The sequence below is a fragment of the Camelus bactrianus genome, chromosome 3 (assembly GCF_048773025.1).
Source record: "Camelus bactrianus isolate YW-2024 breed Bactrian camel chromosome 3, ASM4877302v1, whole genome shotgun sequence".
Classification (NCBI taxonomy): domain Eukaryota; kingdom Metazoa; phylum Chordata; class Mammalia; order Artiodactyla; family Camelidae; genus Camelus; species Camelus bactrianus.
In genome coordinates this window covers 62,605,142-62,632,292 of record NC_133541.1, presented here as the reverse complement: position 1 = coordinate 62,632,292, position 27,151 = coordinate 62,605,142, and the positions used below count along the sequence as shown (strand labels likewise).

Sequence of the window (27,151 nt, the reverse complement as noted above, 5' to 3'; positions counted from 1 at the left end):
ATAGCAATGAGAGTGAAATATCTAAAAATGTGGATGAACCTCATAAGCAGTACCGAGCAAAATCCAGACACTTCAGTGTACACCCTGCTCAATTTTACTTACATAAAATTTTAAAAACATTAAAAGCTAGTCTTACACTCTTAGAAATGGCAATAGTAGTTGGGCATGGTGGTGAGTGAGTGACTGGGGAAGAGCCAGGGGGCCTCTGGAACACTGTTTCTTGATCTGGAAGCTGATTTAATGGGATGCTGAAAAATGGTTAACTTAAATTTTTTTAAAATTCACCTATCGGTACACTTTCATATATTTTATAATAAAATATCCTTTATTTCATTAATAACCTAAATAAGTATATATACTTTTTCAATTTTATTTCCAAGTTACAAATGACAAAAATATATAAGTTCCTTGCAGTAGGCCAAACAGAGAAAAGAAACACCAGCTCTCACTTTCCCCAGTCTTTCCCATTCTCATTCTACCACCATGTCATTACCAAAGGAATCAATGTTAACAGACATATGTATATATTCACACGATGAAAAGGTGAATAACTTAATGCCACACAATGCTATAAGCACAGTTCTTGAGGTTGCAATCAGTAGTATGTGTATGCTGTTCTTTTGCCTATATTTTTTCCTACTCGAAAGAAATACAACCAGACATCTATTGCAGGAGGTTCAGAAGGAAAATACTCTGTTAAGCTATAACAATAAAAGCTCTGCTCTACTTTCCTACTAAATAAAAAGCAATCATTTCATAGATGGAGGAGCTGGGAGGGAACTGGCGATCGTAATAGAGATGACTGAGATTTGTGTATAAACATGCCCACAGTGTGTTTCTCAAGGAAACAGCACATGATATGGCCTGAAGACAACAAAGATTCTTCAAAGCACACCATAGAATTCACCAGGTTAACTCCTGAAACTATAAATCCCTTTTAATTGTTGGGTTTTTTAATGTAATTTTCTTTTCTGATTCCTCTTTAACAGGATCTTCACCGCCCACCACCCTCCGTAATCCTGAGCTAGCAATTCCCCAGATACAATTCTCTGTTTCCCATCTCTGCACCTCTGCTCTTCTCTATCTGGAGTATCATGCCCAACCCTCCTACTACCACAAGAAGCATAAACGTTCCTCCTTCACCATTTTTTTCCTTCTTCCTACGATGTGCTGAAGTGATCCACAGCCTATTTCAGATACTTCAAGGGCAGACACTTTGCCTGATCCATTTCTGCAACACTCAGCACAGAACTTACGGTCTTGGTAGCCACAGTTTTACTCAAAGAAATTAAACCGATACACGAGCAGATTTTTAAATACCTGTTAGCCTTGTTAAGAAGTCACTATACTTCAATTTAAAAAATGGGTGAAAAGAAAAAAGAATGTGTGAGATAACAGAGGTAAGTAAATTTTAAAATGATATTATTAAAAAAAGTCAAAAATTTTTAAAACTCAAAATGCAGGGTCCTAATTGTAAAGATGACACTCACCATCAGTAATGGCTTCTCCTTTCAGACTCTTGATTCCTCTGGGCATTGCATTTCCATCAAGGTAGAATTCAATAATTCCATCATCCAGGATAATTAGAAGATGAAGCCAAACATTTTCTTCTAAATATTTCATGACTGTTGCCTTGGCAATATACGTAGCATTGGAACCCAGAGTTTTGTAGTGAAGGGAAAGTGTCACATGGGATTCATTTGTTTGAATTTTTATCCCATAGTAGATGCTTCCATTACCGTCATCCTTTGCTATAACAAATCCATTAGTATTGGCATTGGGCATCACCCAAGCTGAAAATGTAAAGTTGGCAATTGAGTTGTTCCTAGAGGGAAAATATTTTGGATTAACAGTTCCAAATGCACCGTCTACTCCACTGAAGTACAAAGCATCTGTTCCACTATGGTGACGTCTCATGTGTGGCTGTAAATGCACAGTGCTGGGAAAGATTCCAACAAGCAAAAAGTCTATCATTGGAGGCAAACCAGCAGTGAACTCACTGGACAGTATTTCCCAGCCTATTCGTACATCACCAAAGACACCCTGCTGCCTCAAAACGGTAAAGTTGGTGATGTAAGACATATCATCTTCTGAGAGGACATCTTCTGCCACTTCTCTGTCTAGGCACTCTGGATCCAAGATGAAGACCCCAAAGGGATCATCACTGAATGGAATCATTACTGTGACCTGAAGGTTGGTTCCCGCTAGTTGGCCTCCATGACCTGGGGACCCACCTGTAGTGAGATAATTTATAAGGAATGAGAAACCAGAATTTGAAATACTTTCCAGTGTAAGGTGAAGACAAAGGGAATTTGTTTAGCAAACTCCTCATTAAATAATTTACTCATTGATCAATGAACAATAGTGTCACTACATGGTTTTCACCACATTTTCAGAGGTATTCTGGTTCAGCCTAAATTCATTAATAACCAGTAGAGCCTGAAAAAAGGATTATTAACTAGAAAGGTTTAATCTCCGTGCTTAAAAACCAAAAGTGATAGGAAAATTGATTGTTTAAATTATGGTACAAAGACCAAGCTTTAAGCTACCATGAATCTGTATTTGCTAACTTCCATTAATGTTCTGTTTGTTTGTTTCCCCACTCTATTTGGAGTGGAAAAATCTATTTACAAATTTGCGGATGGGTGTAAGTCTCTGTCCACAAATCTATCTCATTAACTGCATTTTCTATACAGTCTAATTATTTAAGCATAAAATATTAAACTTTGGTGGTAAAATAAAATAGATGGGAAAACAAAGCACCTGAAATGTTTACAAGCTTTAGAATATAAAACTCGTTGAATTCAGGAATTTTATCTGGAAAAGCATGGAGGATTACTGGTTTGGCTCCTTCTCCATCCATAAAGTTAACAGTCCCTGAAGTTTCATAGAACTCTTGTCCAGGGTGCAAAGCAGAGTCATTCTGAAACAGCTGCCAGGCCACAGAAACATTGCCAAAGTGTCCTCGGTGCCTCAAAATCCTATATAACAAATTAGAGAAAATTACTTTTTATGAAAAATGTATAAGTAGTGCATCTAACTCTAAAGGGAATTTACTGTACTATCTCAGAGATATAATTTTTCTATTTATCATCTTTAATATAAACCAGCCAGCCAGTTCTTACTAAGCAACCACGAAGGATCTCATGGAAAAGGAAGAATGAAGTGCAACTTTAAATAATAAAGAGAAGCAAATTTTAAAAAACCATTGGCTTCAAAGTCCAAAATGAAAGATAAAGCTTAAGACAAATTCAATTGAAAAATATTTAGATGAAAACTGGCAAAAGTTCTTCAAAAGCAAAGCACAGGGGAGGGCAGTCACACATCATTTAAGAGAAGAGGTCCAGAAGACCCCAGATAATTCAAGTCTCTTGGTCCTGACAAGGAATGGAAGTTGGAGTAAGGAGAGTGGAGAGAATAATTTCTGCTTAACATCTAAAGTGTCAAGATTTTTAACAAGTGGTAACAGCATAAAAAAAAAGTTTACAATTCATTCACTCTACCACTTTGAAAGTATTCAATTCTTAACGAATTTTTTTAATTTTGAAAGATTAACAAAATTTCAAATTTTTGCCTATGTAAAGATTTTATTTTATTTTATCCAGTTTTGAATTTGCCTTATTCAGCTTTGCTTACCAAAATGAATTAGTCTTTCCCTCTTCTACTGCTTTGTCTATAGGCTCCAAAGAAAAAATACCATTTGGGTCATCATTCGCTTCAATTATCACTGTAGCTATTCCATACTGATAGACTACTGTGTCACCTAAATTAAAAATGGAAAAGTCAAAATAACAAAAAAGCACTTAACTTACTGTTAAACTTGTACTTTGAAATTAAGAAACAATTTATAATAAAATTCAAATTCCAGCAAGAATCTCCTCACTGAAGGTTATCAATAGATGAGAGCAAGAGAGAGATGTCTAAATACGGTTAATGTGAGTTGTCTCTGAGGAACTGTTTAATTACAGAAGAATTATTTTACTGAAAAATGTACAAGGTATTTTTCTTTGCAATAGTAATATCACTTCAATAATTTAATTAGAAATTTAAAACACAGCTTTATCAAATTTCAAATTTTTGAGGTAGATTCCTTCATTTCATTAAAAAATAATGAAAGAATTGCTCCATAAGCTATATTAACTAGAACCACCGGCTTGAGCAATTCCCTTTAGATCTCTGCCTTCGGACAGAAGAGTTTGATCTGGTCATAGAACACGGCAATCCTGATGGTTTGAACTTTATTCCTTTCCACTCCAATTCTTTCCACAGCATGTTAGCACCATCACAGCCTGTAAATGAGGTGTCTTCTCATCACTCCCCTGAGGTCCACAACTCTTCCTCTTTGCTGCAGCTGCTCCGTCTGCGAGCCAGTCTTCCCCATCTTTTCTCACCTCTTACCACTCTTCAGGAACCAGCTTAAGCACCAGCTCTTCCGGGAATCCTTCCTTGAATTCCCAAGTTAAGTGCATCTCCACTGTGTCCCTACAGCACTTCACACTTTGTCAGTCTAGCATAGCGATCACATTATATTAGTACACACACACACACACACACGAAACTTTACTGTAAGTAACTGGTACACAGAAATTATTTATGAATGTTAACTGAAGTGATACAAATAAAACTTTCAAAATTAGATGAGGACAGCACCTAAAACTAAAATTGTAGAAACAGAACTATGTGGCAAACCAGCACATTAAAAACAATTTATGTATATAGACAGTTGTACTCAACCTTATTTGATAATTAGCCAGTGGAAAGAGGGAAAAAAACACAAAATACAGGCGGTAAATCGCTGTATAGAAAATGCCAACAATATAAAGTAAGAAAATAACTTAAAATATATCACAAATCTAATAAAAAACAAGAAAGCCTAATTCTGGGAGGGTTCTGCTATCATGTGCATTTGTTATGCAGCATGTCATAGGTGGTCCTAAAAACTGATACTGCTTTTCTACAGGAAGAACTGACAGTATTTACAAGGGCTCTAGGGATGACCACATCCTGGGATCCAGTAACTCAATCTCAGGGCACAGACTGTGAAAATAACTACCAGGTGCAAACACCACTGGCAGCACCAGGTCACGCAGAGACGCAGGCCCTCCGGCTCTCCCATGGTTGATCCCCTCAAGCCCTCAGTGTTTTGACATCATAGAAGAGGAAGAGAAAGAACTAAGAAAGGATGTTAAATGCACAAATTCTAGAGATTTTTGTCAGCCACGCCTTCACAGCTAAAGTCACTAAATCCTCACAGGCCACTATTTCTGGAAGAATACTGGAGTCAAAGGCAGCAGCAGTACATATACACACATACCGCTCTCTCTCTCTCATTCTCCCTCAAAATCAAATACATATTTCCTCAGTGATGCCTCTTACAAAATAAACTCACTAAACCTCTCCTTGCAGTCATTTTCCATTCTCTTTACAAGGGGTTCAGGATGTTTTGATCCACTATTTTAATCATAGTGACATTTTGTTATCAACAATAGTTTAACTCCAGTGACATTTTGACCCCAAAGATTATCACCATAATTATCACCATAATTATATCAAAGTAATAAACCACATCAGGAATTTATTTCTAGAGTAAACGATTCTAAGACAGTGTTATTTCTTCATCAACTTCCTATACCTCACAGCAGAACTTTCTGTTTTCCAATTTCACTTCACCAAAGTTATTTTTATCAGTAACAATTTCTTTCACCCCAGTGGGGGCCAGAGCATCACAGGGACCCAGTGCAAGGCTAGAGCTCACAAAGGGTGAGAGGGTATCTCATCTGAGGGTAACAGTGATGGATGCTGGAGTGGGAGGGCATCCACACAGGGGAAGAGGGTTGGCCTAGAGCAGGAAGTGAGAGCCCTAGTGCAGTAATGAAGGCAGTCTCAATGTGGGAAGAAGGTAAAGGAAACAATGAGAAAGTGGTCACGTAAATGGCGAACTGACCAAATAAGTAAATATATTAAAGCTAATGGGAGCTGGATTTCCCATTACCAGAGGAGGAAGGGACAAATATAGAAAGGGAGAAAACTAGAATGAACCCTGTGATACTGGATAGAAACAGAGACATTGTTATGAACTTATCGTCCTCAGTATATACACCTGGATAGAGAACTACAGATGTTAAAGCGTGTGTGTGTGTGTGTGTACATAATGCCTACATACGTACATACAGTCCCTATCCCTGTAAGAGGGTCTTGGAGGGTCACAACCTCAGTAACAATCAGCACACCTAGTGCCAGGGTCCTGGTTTCCAAAGAACATTCTTCACTAAAAGGAACCAGGGCTCCTTGAAGAAATGGCTGATTTCAGGGTTGTGCCAGGAGAAGTACAGGACGAGTATGGAACAGCTTGCTGTGTCAGGAATAAGGAAATGCTCAAAGAATAACAGGGACATGTCAAAAAGATGAAGAAATCATCCTGAACAGGCTACCACGAGTCAAATCTGGGACAATCTGACCATCAAAGTAAATAATGATAAAAATATAACCCACTGCATTAAACAGAAATCACGAGTCCATTCTGGAAAAGATATCAGAGAAAAACTTTAAAGTTTGATGAGTAATAGGATATTCAGATAGTTTTAAAGCATCTCCCCCACAAAATATTAATTATAAAGGAACAAAAAGTACAATAGAGAAGGCTGGCAGTCACCACCTAAATTGTGATCAAAGTGAACACAGCAGGAAAGGGACAAAACAAACTCATGTGCCAACCGAAGGGATGTGATGAGAACACAGAATTGCTTCTGTGAAACTCCTGCCAAGGATGCAAGACCTGAATCTAATAATAAGAGACATCAAACAAACCAAAATGAGGGACATTCTACAAAATAACTGCCCTGTAATCACCGATATTATGAAGGTCATGAAAGTCAAGGAAAGATTGAGGAACTAGTCCAGATTGAAGCGATTAAAAGAGATGTAGCAAATAAATGCAATTCATAATTTGAGGGAAAAAATCATTTTGCTAGAAAGGACACTGTTCATAAAACTGGAGAAATTTGAACGGGGCCTGAGGCAATGATTGTATTAATGTTAACTTCCTGATTTTAATGGTTATGTTGTCATTATGTAGGAGAATGTCACTCGTATTGAGGGGTGACAGAATATCATGTCTTCAACTCACTCTAAAAAGAATAAGGAAAAAATAGCTCTTTGTACTTTTAAAAGAATAAAACAAATATCAAAAGAAGCCACAGCCCCTCCAATTTACTACAGATGGGGTGAAAACATTCTCAGGGCCCATTTATTGGAGTCAAAACATCCTGCTTCATTTGTAGTAGGAGAAGGAAGAGTGGATTTTGCCCCCTTGCAAACTGTCATTCACTGTGGCTGAGGCTTCAGAGAACTATCAAACAGCCAGGTGGGATCAGCCACCTATTTAGGTTGGCAGCTTCCCAGCCCCTCTGGCCAGCACCCTGCCAGGAGGAAAGAGACTACAGAATGCGAATGCCCTAAGCCCTTGGGTGCCTGGAAAAGCCTTAGGGTACCTTTAGCTAAAAGATTTTTATTCTTCATATAATATTGTAATTTTCTATGTGTGTTATCTTATAAAAAAAGACTAAAAATGATGACACAATGCATACCAGGTACATGAAGTTTCAACACATATATTCTTCACCCCTTCACTTCAGAAAGCAATGAAACAAACAGTCTTGCCCTTGAATAATCACAGATGACAGTGAAGTATTTAATATCATCTTTTAAGCACTGAAACAGAGCTGCCATAAATATATTTACCTGTTGAGTTAAAGAGGATTATATAAAAGGGCTCATCTGTTTCTGGGATATCATCTTCATTAACGAGTACAGATATGTTCTGCTCTCTACTTCCAACTGCAAAAACAAGCATTTCTCCTTTTTCAATGGGAACAAAGTCTCCCTCTCCTGCAGTTGCCTCCCCATCCAGGGTAGCATAGTGAACGGCGCAGGCAACATCAACAGATCCATTTCTGAGAACTGTGAAGTCAGCAGTCTCACCTTCTTGAACCCTCACTACACGAGGTTCTGAAATAGTCACAAAGAAAAGAAGGAACGTGTAAGCTTTTCTGATTCCATCTACGTATTTTCAGATCACATACGTTTCTCTCTGCACACCGCCCCCAACAAGAAATGCCCTCCACTGTGTCTCTGCTTAAACACTCAGCTCCGTTCCCAACACCTCCACGAGGTCTCCTCTGATTACTTCCAGTCAATGGCCTTCCTCCTGCCTTGATTCCCACAGAATCCATTGTTTTCAACATTCAGTTTGTCAGTGAATTACATACTATCTGGAATCCTCTACCTATTGTTTCATACACCTCATTTCCAAATTTAGACCATGAATTCCTTGAGAATAGGATATCTTAGGTTTTATTTTTGCCACAGCAGTTAGCAGAAAGTTGAATACCGGATTAAGTCACTAAGTAAGTGTCAGCTGAAGGTTAAGAATATAAATCAATAAAAATTCAACAGGTTTAAAAGATTCCTTCTACGATTGTAAATTGAATAGCTTGCAAAAATGGTTTAAGAAAGAATTAGACACCAATTAAGTCTCCCAAATAAAACTAAAAGGTGTCTCATGTGGCAAAAGACAGTTTTAAAGAAAGCATTAAAGTGGCAAAAATGGGGAAAACTTAATTACATGTCCATTAAATATTAGTTGTTATAGGACCATTCACTAAGTATAATACCCAGACTTCCACTGTGTCCTGGAAGAGGTTATGTGGAAGAGTATTCCTTTTTGCACAAAGGAAAGAAAATACATTGGAATTTAAAGGTAGGAGGAGAATAAAGCTAACAAAATAGTACTTACCCTTTTTTTTCCTTTAGAAGAACCTTAAAAATATTTGTTAAATTATCAAAGAGATTGAATAATGATCACCCAAATTATGAAATCATATTTCAACAAGCATCAATTGTGGTTTATAGAAAACGTTCACTTAAAACAACTATTGAAAAAATATATTTTATACTGTTCAACTCACTTAAATAAGATAGCAATACCACCTGCAAAATAAATGGGGTCATCATTTCTTCTAATCCTCAGAGTTGCAGTACTTTTATTTCCTATTTTAGCTCCTCCAGTGGCATTAAGTAAGGTAATGGTAAATTCCTCCATTTCCTCTGGAATCTTTTGGAAAATGTTACACGTTTTAGTCAGGCGATTTGTACAAATAATTCCATTACATATTCCTAAATTAGTTTTCTCCTTTAAAAGAATGGCTTTATTAGTAATAGTACTAATATTCATTTCCATTACCAAGGCAATAACCATGCTAAACTACTCCTGTAGGACTCAGATCCCCTCAAAATTTTAATGTGCATTCATCCAAACAGCTACTTTATTTTTTTTATTTCAGTATAGTCAGCTACAATGTTTCAATTTCTGGTGTACAGCATAGTGTCCTAGTCATGTATATACATACATATATTTGTTTTCACATTCTTTTTCATTAAAGGCCATCACAAGATATTGAATACAGCTCCCTGCATTACACAGAAGAAACTTATTTTTTTATCTATTTTTATATATAGTGGTTATCATTTGTAAATCTCAAACTCTCAAATTTATCCCTTCTCACCCCCTTCCCCTCAGTAACCATAAGACTGTTTACTATGTCTGCGGGTCCCAAACAGCTACTTTATTTTGACTCACTACAAAATTTAATGGAAATAGATATTTTGTCTTATATAAGTTAAAAATAGAAACACTACATGGCTCATATAATTTCTGTAAAAAAAAAATGGGATATATGTTGTTTTCAAGGAAAAAAACAGAACAGAAAAAGAACTTTTGACATATTTAGAACAGAATTTGTAATAGTAACAAAAGCTCAGCTAGCTCTCAAAGGCCCCTTACAAACCCTAATTTAAGTGTTACCCAAGTGCATCATAAAGACCTCATTCCCATGTCCTAATAAGGTGAGGTTCCCCATATCTCTGAGTCTATATGAATCCCCATGGACACTTTCTCTTTTACTTCATTCATGTAAGCTCGTCTTCTCCGCACCCTAAAATGGAAGAGTGTTGTCGTTTCTCGAGGCAAGAGTCTGAGGGAAAGAAGACAGGCTTCCACACCTGTTCAAAGCGCAGTTCCCTTTGTTACTTAGAACTGTTACTTAGTTCCCTTTCTTTATTGCCCTGAACCCATCATCCCTCTGAGAGTGCACCTACGATATCTGGTAGGTGGTGCCTTATTCTCAAAGAGCCTAAGTACAAGCCAAGCACTTAACCTCTCTCCCCACTGAATCCCTGATATTTGACACCTACAAGGTGTCACCAGCGACTATCAGTTCTAAGAGGAAAAAATGCCTTCAAGGAAACCAGAAATAATATTTCTCTTTTGTCTCATAGTCAGACATTATTACACCTGAATTCTTTATCATATACTCACATAACAAAATAAATTACCAGATGCTTCATGATTCAATAAAAAATAATTATTAAACAACAACAAGAGAGAGTTATACATGTAACATTTACCTCATCTGGAAGCGAGTAAATGGTGGTATTTTTTGAAAATTCCTGATCTCCAAAGAAAATAGTACCTTGCACAGGAAATACGTCTTGTGTGAAGTCTGGACTAACCACCCATGACACGTTAACATCACCAAAGTTGCCTTGATTTCTTATTATATTATAAATAGCTGTGAAACACAAAAGCGTGTAACACGTATGAATATATATTAAATAATTTTAAAATGATAATTAAAGAAATTGCTCAAATAAAAGTAAAAATAAGGGTTTTTTTTCTAGTAAAAGCCAATTATTTGCTTAGCCCAGCCTCAAGGTGTATATATATATATAAATGTAATAACCTAGTCTTCCCTCTGTAGGTATACAATTGATAGGAAAGATCAAGTCCATTTATTTTATCACAATTTGCGATTTTAAAAGTCATTTAGCATTGGGAACATGGTGGTGACTAACTAGGTACACTCATCACAAAGTCCTATAAGGATATTTGCTAGAGAAAACTGCACACTCGAAAATGATTTCCTTACCCAGACAGAAATGGCTCTAAAAAGAAGCTATTCTCATTTCATGCCACTGCAAGAGTTCCCAAGCAGTAACTATTAGTTTTAAAGTTCTTCCTATTAGACTAAATTCATTCTTTTGAGTGTTTGAGTTCCACTGCATATATTTAATTGAAATCAAAATATAACTGAAGTCATCAGTATCATCACAATACTACATAAAAAATAAAAATAGCAATCTTAAATATGACTTTTTAAAAACACCGATTTCTGCACTACATGTATTCCCTAAAGCAGATGGACAAATAAAAATAACTATTTACTAAAGAAATTTAAAAATGACTGATTTCTTCTTTTAGTAAACAGTAACAGAATATAAGAAGTAGAATAAATTACCACAATAGGTATCGTCCCCTTTACTTTCATTTATCATAACAATTAGATCATCAGAAATGAATTCTATAATCCCATGGGGATCATCATTTTTCAGAATCGTTATGTTGACAACTGTAGCACTTCCCAACTTGCTCTCCCGCTCACCATGGCTGCTGAGGACCACCCAATAATGTTCATCCAACTAAAAAGAACATGTCAAATTAGGAAAAAGGAAAAGTTGACATTTTCAGGGCAAGTAAAATATATATATATATTCAAGAATATTAATACTGCCAATTTTCTACAAATATACCACTTACTAAAAGGACAAAAGAGCTGATACTATCATTTTTTTAATTTTTAACATTCTCCCATCAATTAAGAGAGATATCAGATATAAGTACACACTATACATAAAAGAAAAAGGTAAACAATGATTCTACACTAAAATAGAAAGACTGGAACTTGTCATGACGATCTAGTCATTTTACCTAAGAAAAGTAAATAAAATAATAAAATTAATTTAAAAGTTATATATGATCTTATATACCTTCTCCATTCTGGGAAACTAATTTTAAAAAAAGCTGTATATGCATTGGTGTGCAAAAAAAATGAGTATCTAGTTTCATTAATATAAAACTTAAAATTTATTGTCTTTAAAAGAGTAGTATTACAGAAATACTTCCTTAACTCAAAACCATTATCATTAAAAGTTCAGTCAATACATAAAATAAGGTTTTAACACAAATTAAGCTGAAAGGAGAGGAAAACTGATTACACACTGAAAGTTTCAGATTGTTTAGTATTGCTTTATGTAGGACAAACATGGACCATTCAAATTGGAATGAGTCTTACTTTGTTTCTTAAGCTTCTTTTTTTTTTTAATTTTCCAAACATACATATTTCTCAATCCTTTCTTGCCCTCTTCCTTCCCTATATCTCCTTGCCAATCTTCAAAATATTTATATCTATAATATACTAGGTACTATCAACTTTCCACAAAACACAAGGGAAAAATAAAATCCCGTACCTCTGGTATCCCATCCAATCTTGTTAGCAAGGTGATTACGATCTCCCTTTCCCCGGGTTTAAATTCTAGTACCCCCGTGTTTCCGTAGAATTCATTGCTGTCTCTTGGCTCTACTCGGTAGTGTAGAAACTGCTTAACCAGAGCACCCCTGGAGCGGATGATGTGGAGCTCCACAGAATCTCCTTCCTTAAAAAAAAAAAAACACCAAAGTTCAAATTCTTCAAGACTGTTCTAAATTGTGAGTACAAACAGATTGAAGTCTCTCTCATACGTACTTTTATAACATAGGGACCTCTGGAAGCAGGAGAAAACTCAAAAATTCCCCCAGGATCGTCATTTTCCAAAATAATTAGGTCACGGCTGGTGTATCCAGATTTCAGCACTTGGTTTTCCACATTGACCCTGAAGAAGTCAGAGGGAAAAAAGGCACCAGCTACCTATAGTTTTCTGAATTCTGAAGCCTTATTTACAATATTTATAACACCTCCAGATAATGAATATGAAAGTTATGAGGAGTTGAAACTTTAATTGAATTTAAGTGTATTAAAACCACTGAAGATCAAAACAGTTTTACTCACAACATTTATAGAAGAACTACTATATCTGAATTCATTGTAACTTTTATATTTGACTGAAACCAAACAGTACATACATAGATCAAAAATACATTAATCCAAGATTTCAATATATTTTATAAAGTAGCATCAAATTTATAGATCTATTCCCAGTTTTAAAAAATTTTAATTTGAAACATGTAGTTTAAAAATATATTTAAATAAAAAATTTTTAACTTTGCATACACTTGAATTTCTTTTAAAAACTCATTACATGAGATTACACTAACTGAATAAAAGTTGGAAAACTGCTTGGACTAACAATGACTGAAAATAAACAAAATTGTGACTAGATTTTAGAAATATTTTGTAATCTTTAATATGATTCTATTCACCTTGATTTTAACTGCATGCATATAAAAGAAAATGCGGGACATACACAGACAGAAAAAAAAAAAAACGGAAAAGAATGGACCTGAGACACATGACCTGCTATAGCAACTCCCATAAACATCTCATAAGAACATATTAAAACAATATGTTTTTGTATTTCTGGTTTTTATGTTCAGTGTATAATTAGAATGATCAAAGGGACTGGGACTGTAAGGCTCTGAGGGTTTAAAAGCCAGCATACTCTGAGAATTCTCAATCCTGCAAGCTGCTCTAAACCTTTCCAAATGTCACTTTCTATTGAATCAAGAAGTACCCCTGGTCAGACCTCAAAACTACAATGTAGCCACAATTAATATGTAGAAAGAAGAGCACACATCCTGTGTAATAAAGAATCTGAATTAACACCCTTCCCCAGCTTTTAGAATTCTAATAATCAATACCTAACACACTAGTGGCCACAGAAGTTATAGTCCAAGTAATAAGATGGTTATCCTTTTTACATACTAATGCAGTCATATGATTTTCATAGCAAGTTTGCCCATATTTTATTTACATCCATATTTTCATTAATTAAAATTTCCTATGTCCATATAAACTAGGAGACAAAACAGGATCAGGATGTGAAATATAAAAATCCATTCTGAGCATTAAACTAATGAATTTGTTGTTAAAATTTCTTAAAATAAGCCACCCTTTTAAAAAAAAGCATATTTTTAGTAAGTTCTTTATACAAAAACTGAGAGAATATAGACAAGAAATTGCTTAGATGAACTCAAAAACCAATGGAAAAGATGAGAGCACTGGTTCTGAATTCTCTGTTAAGCTACAAAATTGATAAAAGACATTAAGAATCTCACAAGCAAAGTACACTAATTGTTATCTTGCTTATATGTACACTATAATGAAAGTTCAAACTTTTTAGTTCTTCAAAACATGTAATTACATAAATTCTCAAAAATTTTATCAAATACTTAAATGTATTCATAATTTAAAACTCTTAATACAAAAAACCCTTCAGATAAGCTACCCTTATCATTAGAAAATAAAAGGATACAAAAAAGCATGCACAGGCAGGTGGACAAGCAAAATTTCTCAAGACCAGTGGGCATGCAGAAAGGCAGCCTTGTCCAAAACAATGGCTTGCAAAGCAAAATGTTGGATCATCAAAAACAAGGCACTCTTTAGGACACTTACCCAAAATACACGACAAACCTTTCGGTTTCTACCCTGTCAACAGAGAAAGAAGTATGGAGGGGGGGAAAGAGGCAGAGACACTATTCGCCAAAATCTCACCAATACTGCTGGAAAGTGAACGGCAGGGTAAAAATAAAGCTAAAGAAAGCCTTCCCCACCCCCAACCCCCTACGAGCTAGTCATGTTCACTTTAAGGGAACTCTGCACACTCGGTTCTTTGCTATTGACAAATGCTAGCAAGAGGTTTGGCAGTTCCCACTTAGGGAAGATGACCCCATGGCTAGCCAGCATGTCAAGCCCCGTTGCAGACATTCCTTTCCAGGCCTGCCTCAAGGCGCTGGAGCCTGCCAAGCACTGTGCAGGCTTACAAAACCACAGCAGCTGAGCAAATTTCATTCAGCCCGACTTATAATTACTTAGCAGCTTTAATTAGGTTTCAAAAAAATAAAAAACCTACATCCTCAGATCTAAAGCCAGTTATTCTTTGAAAAACTAAAACCTCTATCAGCAGAGAAACATACACCTTTCATCGTTTGTGTACGAATATACTCAAGAAGCCAAATGATATCATGGTATCTTTTAATTATGACAAATCTTACTTAAATATAACTTTATATCAGGAAATTAAAGCACTTTTCCAAATTCGCAATGTGTTGCATTTTCAAGCAGCCTCGAGAAACACACCAGCATGTATAGTCCTAGTACTTCATTTCTAAAGTCAAATAATATTATAAATAAGGAGTTATTCTCTACATACATATATCACAAATTTTTCTGAAATAAATCGGCATCGTGAAATTGTTTCTGATCTGGGAAAAATGAAACAAAAATATTTTTCACTAGTACGGCATCATAAACTGTTTCGTACCAGGGCAACTTTTAGCTATATTTAATTGAAATATAGGGAATTTTCATTCGAATTTGACATTAAAAGAAAATTGTACATGGTACCACAATAAAGTGTTAATTATTTTTTGTTGCAATATTTTACTGTTACTTTTGCTAATCACACTAGCATTCATTCATCCTTTCCTTTAGTTTTGTTAAAAATTTGCAAAATTGAGATGGAGGTTTTTATAAAATATGTTATTTTAAACCATACATTTGATTCTCACATTTATTTAATTAAACACGCCTTAGAACACTTCAATGTAATTTGTTCAGGCACAACTGAGATAATCCAAGTTTGCACTAGTTACTAATTGAACTGAAACATTTTAGTATAAATTTGAACTAATTTCCTCTATTTGAAAAGAGAGGAACCGATAATTTCTGAAATTCTCTACCCCATGGTTTGTACTTGTGTACAGCTTTTACCCATAGTAAAGAAAGAGAAATTAAAAACACTTAAAAATTATATTTAGTTAATTTCAAAGGTTTACATAAGGTTAAAAAATGATTATTTTGAAAGAATAAGAATAGTCATTACAAACTTGCAGAGGTATAATTTAAATCATTCTTTAAACATTCAGTTCAGAACAGAAACTCTCAGCTGAGCGACAAAGTTTCTATAGATTGCTATATTTTTTGTTTATAATTGCTGTTCCTTTTTCTTAAGTTTTTTTAATATTGCCCATTGATTTATTAAGTAGTCAAATCTGATTTAAAGGAAAAAATCATATAAGTGAAAAAATAATAATTTTCAGTTTATCTTACATTGTATTTCACAAATTTTTTCAACACATGAAATATTTTTTCTTAAGATTTAATGCAAAATATATATTTAAACTGTAAGTCATTTAAACTGTGTGTGTGTCGATTTGGGTTTTGCTTTTTGATTTTTTGCCTGTTTTGTTGTTGTTGTGCTTTGTTTTAATTTTTATGTTAAAAAAGGAAGAAAACACAATGTGGTTCTGATAGAAAACAAAACAAACAGCAGACATTCAACAGATTTGTTCCCTACATTCTATATTTTTCTTTCACATAAAAATAAAAACTACTTATAAGGTTTATAAAATGTGTTTACACAATACACCTTTATAGAAAAACCTGCAAGAGTCTGAGAGTAAAATCTGGAGAGGACCGGGAGTTATAAAACATAATTATTACTACTTCCATCCTAATTAATATGATACAAAATAGCACCTATTAAATTCATCTACGAATTTTACCATTTCTAAAATAAGAGTTCTGCAGAGCCCTCAAGTCACACTGACCTTTACGAATACGTATCTGTAGTAGACAATCTTGGTTTCGATTTTTTAAATTAATTAACATCAATTAAACACAGTATTTTTTTCATTTTTGGAAAGAATTCTCTGAATTATTGAAAAAATTTCTCTTTGAGAGACTATGATATTTTCTCAATATAAATTACCTACTGAGAAATGTTAAGTAAATCCTTATTATTACTTAAAAATACCTCTTAAGACTGCATTATTTTTCATTCTCTGGAACGTAAGTATTATTTAATGTTTAAATTCCATGTAAAGCGCGAATTTCATTATGTGAAGATTAACGCTTTCTTTCTACTCACACAAAAAAGCTCTAATCCTCTTCCCTGTTGAAAATGAAACCAGCAGAGCTGTTTGCCTAACCTAACATTTTAGATTTTTTGCTGCCTACTTTTTGAATATAGCAAAATATAAGCTATGGTTAAGATTTGTCTAATACCTTCCATAAATTCTCTATGTAATGTTTCTTCACAATAAACACCAGGTTAAAGTTAACTATGTCATAATATTAACGGTCTAACCAGAAGCCATCAACAAACAGCAGAAAAGTCAGAAGGTCAACGTAACATTACCTACTTAGTTTTTTGTTTTTACTTTATATGGAAGAAAGAACTAAGACAAAAAAGAAAATTATTTCAGAGAACTTGAAGACATAAACATCACTAAACATTACCTAAATGGGCTATTACCTGTCTAAAGAAAGTGTTACCGTCTCATTCATTTCTGGTATGTCATCAGCTTTGACGGTAATGTTGATTGTTGTGTTACTTTGCCCAGATAAAAGCACAACAGAGCCATTAAAGGGTCCTATGTCGTCCAGAGTCACTGCTTTCGAATTAAAGCCAGAGGGCTTCAAACTCCAATGGACAGTAGCCTGCCCATCAGTTCCATCCCGATGTAAGGGAATGCATACCTCATAAAAAGAGAAAAAAACAGAATAATTTCTTCTGAACTATATGCTCACAAATTATATAAGCTTTTCAGTTAGTGCACACACGTTACATGAATTCGTTTATGTACTGTGTGCATAGAGAAGTGAACAAGGTTCTCTTTAAGCATGACAATAATTTTAAAGTATTTTATATTAGTTTTTGCTAATCGAATTTATTTTAAAAATTTCCCCCAACCAAAAATATGACTAACCTGGGATTTGTCTTAAAGAAAAAGACTTAATTTTAAAAGCCAAGGAACTGTGAAAAACATAGAACAATTTGGTTAAAGAGTAAATTTCCATCAGAGGTTGACTGAAAAAAGAATTAATTTAATACGAACTGAAAAATAAACTTCTGTGATTAGATCTGGAAAAGGATAGTTACATAAAATGTATCCTAAAGAGGCAAAATAAGAAAATAATATAAATAAGAATAAGAAATGTTTCTAACCAATACAGTAAATGCAGCAGAAACAAAATCAGATACTCACATCACGGCTCTGTGTTACCTTGGGCAAGTTACTTAACCTGTCTGACCTCAATTTCCACATGTGAAGTGAAGCTAGTAGTTGCCTATTTTACAAGTTTGCGGTGAAGATAAAAGTGTCTCTCCATAGTATGAGCTAAATAAATGGAAGTTTTTATAGTAATTTTGAAACAAACTGTATTTGGTAGTTTTATTAAAGTGCAGCACATTTTAAATATATATCATACAAGGATCACTGTAAATCATAATGAAGTTTTTTCAAACAAATATTTAATAGTAGATAATGCTATTCTTTTTAAGCTCCTAAAAAAGGAATCCTCTTTGTTCTTTTCCTTTTAACACAGGCCATCTTGAAAAAAATGGAAGATACTTTCCTCACTAACCATTCTTCTAATTTGGCTAGAAACAGTCAGGGCTGGAAACTAGTGAGCAAAGTAAGATTCTTAGAAAAGACAAAAAAAAATTAAGAAAGGTCTGGGCCCTTAAATCACCCCAAGGGAGAAGGCGTGGCCAAGCTGTGGATGGGACAAAGAGAACAAAGGGAAATTCTCACTCCTTCTGCTATTTCCCAGGAGGGGAAGAATGCAGATTCACAGAGCTCAAAACTTTCCCTGGAATCTAATTTCCCTCTGGGGAAAAACATGAAATCGTAAATGTACAGCTTTGCAAGATAAATGAATTAAAACAATCCATTCTTTCAGAACAAATGAAATACTTCTTAGTTTTTCTGAAGAAAACAGGGTATCAAAAAAAAATATTTTAAAAATCAAAACCATCTTGAAAAATGGAGCTTCTCTGCCAATTTACAGAATCAAACATACAAACAAAGGAAGTTGTGGTCACTATATTTTGACATGAGGCTTTGATAACAAAAACAACTCTCCACATTCCTGATGTGAAACACAAGCCAATTTAAATCAAATCTAAGCATGAGAGACTTGGGGAGGGTCTCAGGGACAGACTGTGGCTCAGGGAATAGAAAGGCCAAAGGTCAGAGCTGTCCCTAGATAGATGGCAGGAAAATTCAGTCAGGGTGGGAGGCAGGAAGGGTGCTATATATGTGAACAAGCCTCTGTGTGTGTGTGCGTGTGTGTATGCAGAAATTTATATATATATGTAAATACATACATAAAATAAAATTCCTAAGATTTGGTGTTTCACAATTTAACCATATCACCTCCACACCATGCACAGGACACCACCCTAGCCCTGCCCAAGGCAAGCATGAGGCAGGTAGGGTACAGCTTAGTGGTAGAGTGCATGCCTAGTATGCATGAGGTCCTGGGTTCAATCCTCAGTACCTCTGGTAAATAAAGCAGTACATAAATAAATCTAACCCACCCACCCACCCAAAGAAACCCCCAAAACATAGTAAGACCTCCAAGGCAAGTATGAGGAGTGCTCAGAAATAGAAAAGGTCAAGGATTCCTGTGATACATATCACTTGGACAATAAAAAAAAAATTGTGTTTGGCTTTCACTCTATCAAATGCCATGCCACTAGCTGCAAGTAGCCATATCAAAATATCCTCCTTTTGCTGTAAGCAATTAATTCTAATTTTATTCCATCGAATATGGCAAAAGGTGATGAAAATCACACACTTACCAGTTACATATGTCAAATTACATACTGAAGACTCAGCTGCAAATGATGAAGCTTTTCTACATCTGTTAACTCTATAAACTAATTCTACCCTGCCCCAAAAAGAGTATCTATACATTATCTCAAACTCATTACACTCCATCAATAAGAAAAAGCCTACTTACCACTTCCGCAGCAAAATCTTCCGGTTCGTGCAAAATAATTGGAAGATTGCTAGTAAAGCCGATTTCTCCATTTGCAATGTCCGGAGTAACCACTAAAGAAATATTCTGGATTTTCCCAAATCTAGGACTTATAGGTGGGATTGGGGTAATTATATTCACCAACTCCACAGTTTCCAACTATAATAAACGAAGAAAACACCATAAAACTGACAGAAAAGAAGCTTTTGGAAAAATGTTTAGCCTTAATTGCATGAGGCAACAAAGCACAGCTAAAGGCCACCAGTCACTTGGCAACTTCCTTTTCCTCTTTCTTCATTGGTCATCCTGATTTGACCTCCTGCACTGGCTTCTTGGGCTCCTTCTGCTCCTCAATTATTATTATTCTTCCCCAGGGTTCTTCCTAATACCTTTATCTTATAATTTCATACCCTCTCCCTAATCATTTTGGGATCTCTCCTTCAAATTCCAAATATTTATAATCAACTGCCACTGGATATGACATAAATGTCACAGAGACACGTTACAAACAGAATGTACCAAATAGAAATCACCAGCTGTGGTCCATGTCCTCTTACCACCACCTTCACCAATACTACCATCCACTTTTCCTCCTTGTTGCCGATATCCAACTACCCTGACTTAAAAGCCAAATATCAGAGACTTGCTCACATCTCCTTCCTCTCATCCACTGACCCACACCTCCAATCAAATCACCCACTGGCCTTCTCTAACAGAGAAAAGTCACTATCAGAAGACTATTCAGAACTCCAAATGTGCCTAAATATGTCTTTAAAGAAATGCAACATACATATAACATACAGTGTCCCTGTTATAATCATGACCTCCAGAGTAACTTTCATGGTTCTTCCTCATGTAGAGTGGCCTCTCTTCATCACCTTACGAGTCCAAATGTACCCGCTCTTAAAGACTAAACATCCATCTCTTTCGTGAAGATTTCCTTGGATTCTCCAGCCTTCTTTCTCCTATCTCTTTCTGAATCCTCACGAAACTTAGAACTTAAATTTCACTTAATGCTTGCTTATTATCATTTTATGTGCTCCAGACTTTTACTTCCAACAGGACTAGAGAGCTCTTGCAGGTCTGTCTGTGTCCTTCTCAGTACTTTCCTGAAACATGCACACACCTGCAAGTGCAGCAGCTACACAGTACTTGTTGATTTATCCCTCCAACACAAATTAAGCACCATAAGAATCCTGACACATCATAAAACTTCAGCATCTTAATATTCTAACTTTCCAAAAACCAACTTATCAATATCACAGTGTTCATGCAAGTGTAGGAATAGATAATCACTACAGGAGTGCAAAAAGGACAGAGATTTTAAGTTAAAAAGCAACTGTGAACTTAATGGGACATTATGGACCTCCCACTCTTTAGAAACCTCCCTCTGTTAAGCTCTGCAATACAGAAACAACACTACTAAGTAAGCATCACTAGAGACTTGTGATTTAAGTTGATTTTCCACAGCGGGACAGGACTGGTATTGACCCTGCACAGATGCTCACATTTTGTGATGAACAATGTTCACTTTAAGGGTAAAAGTAAATGCCTTCTTAAAAGTAACATACTTTGCTTTGAAAATCATAAACAGGAGAAGGATATCAAAAATTCCATATTTGGTAAATATTCATTTGAGTAAAAGAAAAAAAAATTAGACTGGTCGATTTTGCCAAATATTGGTATGCAGACTGAGGCAAGTAAAATAAAACATGTGGTTCTTTAGGATACTGCATATTTACTTTGTAAAATAAATAAAATGTGAAGATACATAATTAAAATCACATAAGTGTAACTGTCATTCCTTCTAGAGAAAAAGAATATATATACCTATATACATATATATTTATCTTTTAAAATAGCACAAAAATTTAAAAATAAAAATATATATGTGAATGGCATATAAATATAAAGTGTGCATTGGCTGGAGGGGAAGACTTTTTAAAAAGACACTGGTCCTGTGTGAGTAAACACGTATTTGTGAATGAACCCTCTCATTCCTGTATATTCACAAAGAGCTAACTGATAATACTGTTTAAAACATCAAGGAAAAAAACTTTATATATTTTTAGTTCAAAACTCTTCAACAAGAAAGGAAAAAAATTCATATTTTACTTACTTTTATCAAAACAGTTACAGAATTAATTCTAAGTATAGTATTTTTGAAAAACCATAAAGAAAGAAGATATAGAAGGCTATGAAATGACCTGATCAAAAGGAAAATGCTAATTTCCCATGGCTTACTTCCTCGTCTCTAAGCCTTTTTGTCTGGGTTCCTTAAGCATCTGCTAAATCAAACCACTCCATTCATAAAGAGTCGTTCTTTGCTTTCAGACAGTTTGCTACTGGGACAGCACATTAGTGACCCCGGGCCTGCCAAAAGCTGTATCTCAGACTCACGGATTTAGCCGAGAGAGTTACTGAAGAATGAGGAGCTCAAGTCTCGGATTCTCCTTTCTTCAGTTTCATTCAGCGCAGAGTCTGATGCCTCCTATTCGTGAGCTGCTCATCCATTATGTACTATTCAAACTACACAACCTTCTGACTCCAACCAGCCTTCCAGAGCCTACAGCTGTTTTGAACCTTAAGGAGCTGTGTCAGTGACTAATAGTGCCCTTTTTTCCGACTGTGTTAAACTGACCGTCTGCACTGCAAGACCTTTGTTTTTTAACTGAATACAAAGAGAGATAAAGAACTGAGTCTGGAATTAGTGGTATAAACAGATTTCTAACGCAGGATTACCCAAATTCAGGTATTACATGCTTCTGCAAGTTCTTCCTTACTTACCAAGTGTCATCAAAAGTAAATTCTGTCATGTTCACATAGAATGCTGAAAGAAAATAGCTAGGCTAATATCTGACCCACTAGAGGTTCTTAATAAGGTTTTGTCTACATAGGGACTCTCCGTAGCTACTTGAATAGATATTGGATATTTTCAAGAGTCTGAAAGTTTAATACAAAGGTTACTAATATTGGCATAGATACAGGAGGTCTCTACAGTAAAGACCTGTTTTGAGGCAGAGGAAGAGAAGAAATCAGAAAACAGAGACATTCTCTACAACTCAAAATCAACACTTCTGCATCATCAGTTCTCAAACTCATGTCACGTCGCTGCAACTGTGACACGAATGCCAGGATGCAGGGCTTCTATGAAAGCAAAGGAAACCCTGTGAAATCCTTCCTTCACTTCATATGAGTTGTGAGCTACAAGACTGGAGACCAAAGGAGAAATGAATACTGAGATACTAGGGACAAAAAAAACCTTAAACATATGCTGTAAGTTGAATGTTTGTGTTCCCCCCACGCCCCTCCAGAATTCATATGTTGAAACCCTAATGCCCAATGTGATGGCACTTGGAGGTGGGACCTTTGGGAGGTGATCAGGTCATGTGAGCAGAGCCCTAATGATGGGATTAGTGCCCTTATGAGAAGTGACACTGAAGGGCTTGTTCCTCTTTCTCCCCACCGTGTGAGGACACAACAAGAAAATGTAAGTGTGCAAACCAGGAAGAGGACTCTCCCTGGAACCCCACCGTTCCAGCGCCATGATCTCAGACTCCCAGCCTCCAGAACTGCGAGAAGGAATCGTCTGCTGTTTAAGCGACTCCGTCTGTGGCAGTCTTTACGGCAGCCCAAACTGATTGAGTGATTTGTATTAATGAGAATGCTCTGAAGCCAGAGGACACTGACAACAGAGAAGGCGAAGGAGAGCACTGATGCCAAAAATAAAAACAAAACACAAAAACCTCCATTAAATTCTGAAACTCCACTCGACAAGTTATTATCTCTCAGAGGCACCAGAGAACTCCTAAGTTTGGGATATGCTACCCTGAGTTCAAACTGGTGAAATTAGTATGTATTTCCATATATTAAAAGAACCAACTTTCAAAAGTAAGTTATGACATATTTCTGTATAAGGCCAAACTGAAAGCTTTTCAAAAATTCTAAATTTATCTCTAAATGTGCTCTGGCAGCAGCATTCTAATTGCTTTAACTTCTTGCTCAACAAGGCCAGAGCCATGGGCTTGACCACTTGCTCAAGTCCACTCCACAGATCCAGATCCCCCACCATCTAGCCAGTTATCTCACAAGAACATTCCACAAGCTGCAGGGGCAACGGACACAACTGTGAATGATGTCATGTTCTGTTCACCCATCACACCAAAAAGAGAAATTCAAGGGTCCTCCAAAAGTGGGCTATCCTCCTAGACAGGCGAATGCATCATATCATAATTTCCCCAATATGAGGAAACACAATAAAATAATAATAGTAATAGTAGTAAAGATGAAGAACAGATCTCTCACCACTAGGGACAAAGCTTTTGGGGACATTGATAAAAGGTCTCCCTATAGACAGGCACGCAGCAAAAAGGCACCCCTACGTACTGACAAATCACATATCCCGAGAACAGGTCATTGACTAGACACCTCCGCTAGGAGTCCTCAATTAATGCTCAAACCATACAAGCCTGAGCAGCGGCCCAGCTCAAAAACAAAAGTCTTCAGAATGAAAGGGTCCACCCCACCCCATGCTGAGTAAGGTATGACACAGTCCTGTGAAATTCAGAAAGCCAAGAAGCTTTTTAAAAGCTTTCAGAGATAAAGAGCAAGTAAACCACAAAGGTAAACAATTTCTTTCCACTCCAATTTCTCATCAGCATCTCTGGAAGCTAAACAACAATATCTTTCAAGTTCTGAAGAAGAAATTATTTTAATCTAGAAATTTCTACCAAGCCAACTATCAATGTGAGTATGAAATTTCATTTTCAGTTGTTCAAAATTTTACCTTGCACATACCTTTCCTGCACATTTAGAGGACAGATGCACTCCAACAAAACTAAAACACAATCCAAGAAGTAAAAGGTCCAAAATAAAGAAAATTCAGGAGTTCAGTAGAAACAGTTCCAAGTAGCAGGTGTGAAGCAAGTGGAGAAAGTAATTACTGCAGCTAAACTCAACATCCCACGCATGTAAGACAGCTGTTAGACTAATGTGGTAAGGACAGCATATGGAAAGGGGCAATTAGACACTCCAGAGAAGGCAATAATAAAACATACAATCTAGGCAAAAATATGAAACAAATTTAAATGCAGCATGAGTCAAAGAAATTAATGGAATATGAGACTTCATTTGATATATATTTCAGTTAGCAAAATGCATGGTGACACAGATTACACATTCTTCCTTTATTGATCCATTCATACTATCTGATTCCATATTAAATTTATTTATATAACCAAAATTTGATAAGCACCCTTTTTTGCTTTCTAATTTTCAGAATCAACCAATACCAACCGTTTGGAAAATATAAGCACAGTATCACAAGTGAGTGCAGATTTTCAAACTTTGGCAATAAAAATAATGCTTTGGTTATTATATGGTTAATAAAAGTTAAGAAATTAAAGACATAAGATGGCAAAATACATTATAGGGTCCTTATCTCTTCTTTTTAAGTAGAAAAACTCCAAAGATTTTTATCTACAGTTACTAGACCAACAGATTTTTTAGTATATTATTTTAAAGTATCTATACATTTTTTCTCATACTTTTTTACTTCTGAAATGCCTTCCCTGCAGTATCCATCATGAAAAACATATTTACCCTACAAACCACATCCCTACATCTCATTTTCCCAAATCAACTCAAAAGAAAGGCAGGTCTCTTGCTCTCTCCCTCCCGGCCCTCCCCCACAAACAGTTTATGAATCACTCCATTATGTCATCCATCACATTCTGCCCCACATTTCATGTCTGATCTGCTTTTATTGTCACATGATTAAAATACTGACTTTAGTACAACCTTTGTTCCATCCATCCCTCTATGTCTTAGGAGCAGACAGTCTCTCTTTGGACTCCCACAGAATTTCTAGTGAGCAACAGAACCCAAAATATAGATGAGGGCAAGGTAATGATTAGTTACTCTCTCACACAGATAGGTACACTTACAGTTTAACCAAAGTTAAGATTATTTTCATCATTAAAGTACCTGTACTAAGAAGTAAGCTCCATTTTGAAGGAATGCATCATTTCTTATTGGTAATTTTATAGTGACTTGGGTCTTTTGTTCTGGAAAAATGAGGCTATTTCTCCTGGATATATTTAAGATGCCATCTTTTGCTCGCAAAGGGTCCACAGCTCCAGCAGGAATATAAAGTGCAGAATAAAATATCTTCACATCTCCTTTAGTTCCTCCTAGTCTTGTAAAACTCAAGGATAAATATCGTTCACCTGGACTGCTTTCAATCTTCTGATTTTCCATAGGAAAAAATGTTATTAGGCCATAAACATCATCACTATCCTGAATGTAGAACAAAAGCTGCAGATAAAGGAATAAAATATTAAAGTTATAGAATTCTCACATCTGAGATTACCAAATGGTTTATTTTCTAAGACTATTCTGATTTGTAATATTTATTTATGTACCACATCTAAAAATGATCACTCTTACATGTAATAGAGTAAACGATGAATCAAAAACACATTAGCAAACTTTGTGGAATTTTTTTAACAGCAAACTTTTTATTTATAGAAGGAACAACCTCAAGAAAGGGAAGCAACTATCATTTCTAAAATCAGTGTTCTTTCTGTCACAGTGAACTAAACAGAAATGTGATTTATGTGATCAAATTCTTTGGCTATTTCATAGCACAGAAACAGTCACCCAAGTAAAATGTAACAAGAGATCTACCTCTGCTGGTTCGCTCACTTCTGCACCTCCTCGTATTGTATGAGGTAGAATCTGAAGTAGGTAAGCCTCCGCCTCTTCTGGAAGATCGTCATTAACAACGGTGAGAGGAATCGATGCCAACATCTGCCCTTGTGCAAAACGGAGAACTCCAGAACTTGGTCTGATATCCACTGTTACCGGTGAAGGATCACTGCTATTCCGCGTCAACACCCAGTTCACAGAAATATTCCCATGAGTGCCACCATTTCTAACCACTGTTATTTCTTCAAATCTAGAATTTTTTTAAAGAAATATATACAGTCACACGATACATTCTACTTCCCTCAAATAGGTATTTTCATATCAAGTTGGCCATCAGACACTGGTAAAAGCAGAATCCAAATCATAAAGAATGATCGTTTTAATATGAAGGAGTAGAGATGTAGATGTGTCCTAGGAAACTACCATAACATGAATTCACTTGCATCTTTAAATCACTCCTCAAACAAGAAAGAAAACAGTGAAACAACAGTCGAGGAATTGACACATACTCTTGACAGCTCATCACTATATCCAACACCACAAACATTAAATCTTAGAATAAC

The 27,151-nt window shown here is 35.6% G+C and overlaps 1 protein-coding gene across 1 annotated transcript in view; it reads right to left on the bottom strand.

The window, feature by feature from the left end:
• ADGRV1 (adhesion G protein-coupled receptor V1) overlaps nucleotides 1-27,151 on the bottom strand; it is a 471,474-nt gene that overhangs the window by 401,758 nt on the left and 42,565 nt on the right. The window contains exons 8-20 of the mRNA XM_074360351.1: nucleotides 26,568-26,838; nucleotides 25,866-26,195; nucleotides 19,863-20,039; nucleotides 17,368-17,591; nucleotides 12,639-12,765; nucleotides 12,364-12,549; nucleotides 11,355-11,535; nucleotides 10,465-10,628; nucleotides 8,989-9,112; nucleotides 7,741-8,007; nucleotides 3,637-3,763; nucleotides 2,764-2,981; nucleotides 1,491-2,234 (exon numbers count right to left, since the gene is read on the bottom strand). Coding sequence (XP_074216452.1) covers nucleotides 1,491-2,234; nucleotides 2,764-2,981; nucleotides 3,637-3,763; nucleotides 7,741-8,007; nucleotides 8,989-9,112; nucleotides 10,465-10,628; nucleotides 11,355-11,535; nucleotides 12,364-12,549; nucleotides 12,639-12,765; nucleotides 17,368-17,591; nucleotides 19,863-20,039; nucleotides 25,866-26,195; nucleotides 26,568-26,838 — 3,140 coding nt within the window. The remainder of the gene's footprint in view (nucleotides 1-1,490; nucleotides 2,235-2,763; nucleotides 2,982-3,636; nucleotides 3,764-7,740; nucleotides 8,008-8,988; nucleotides 9,113-10,464; nucleotides 10,629-11,354; nucleotides 11,536-12,363; nucleotides 12,550-12,638; nucleotides 12,766-17,367; nucleotides 17,592-19,862; nucleotides 20,040-25,865; nucleotides 26,196-26,567; nucleotides 26,839-27,151) is intronic.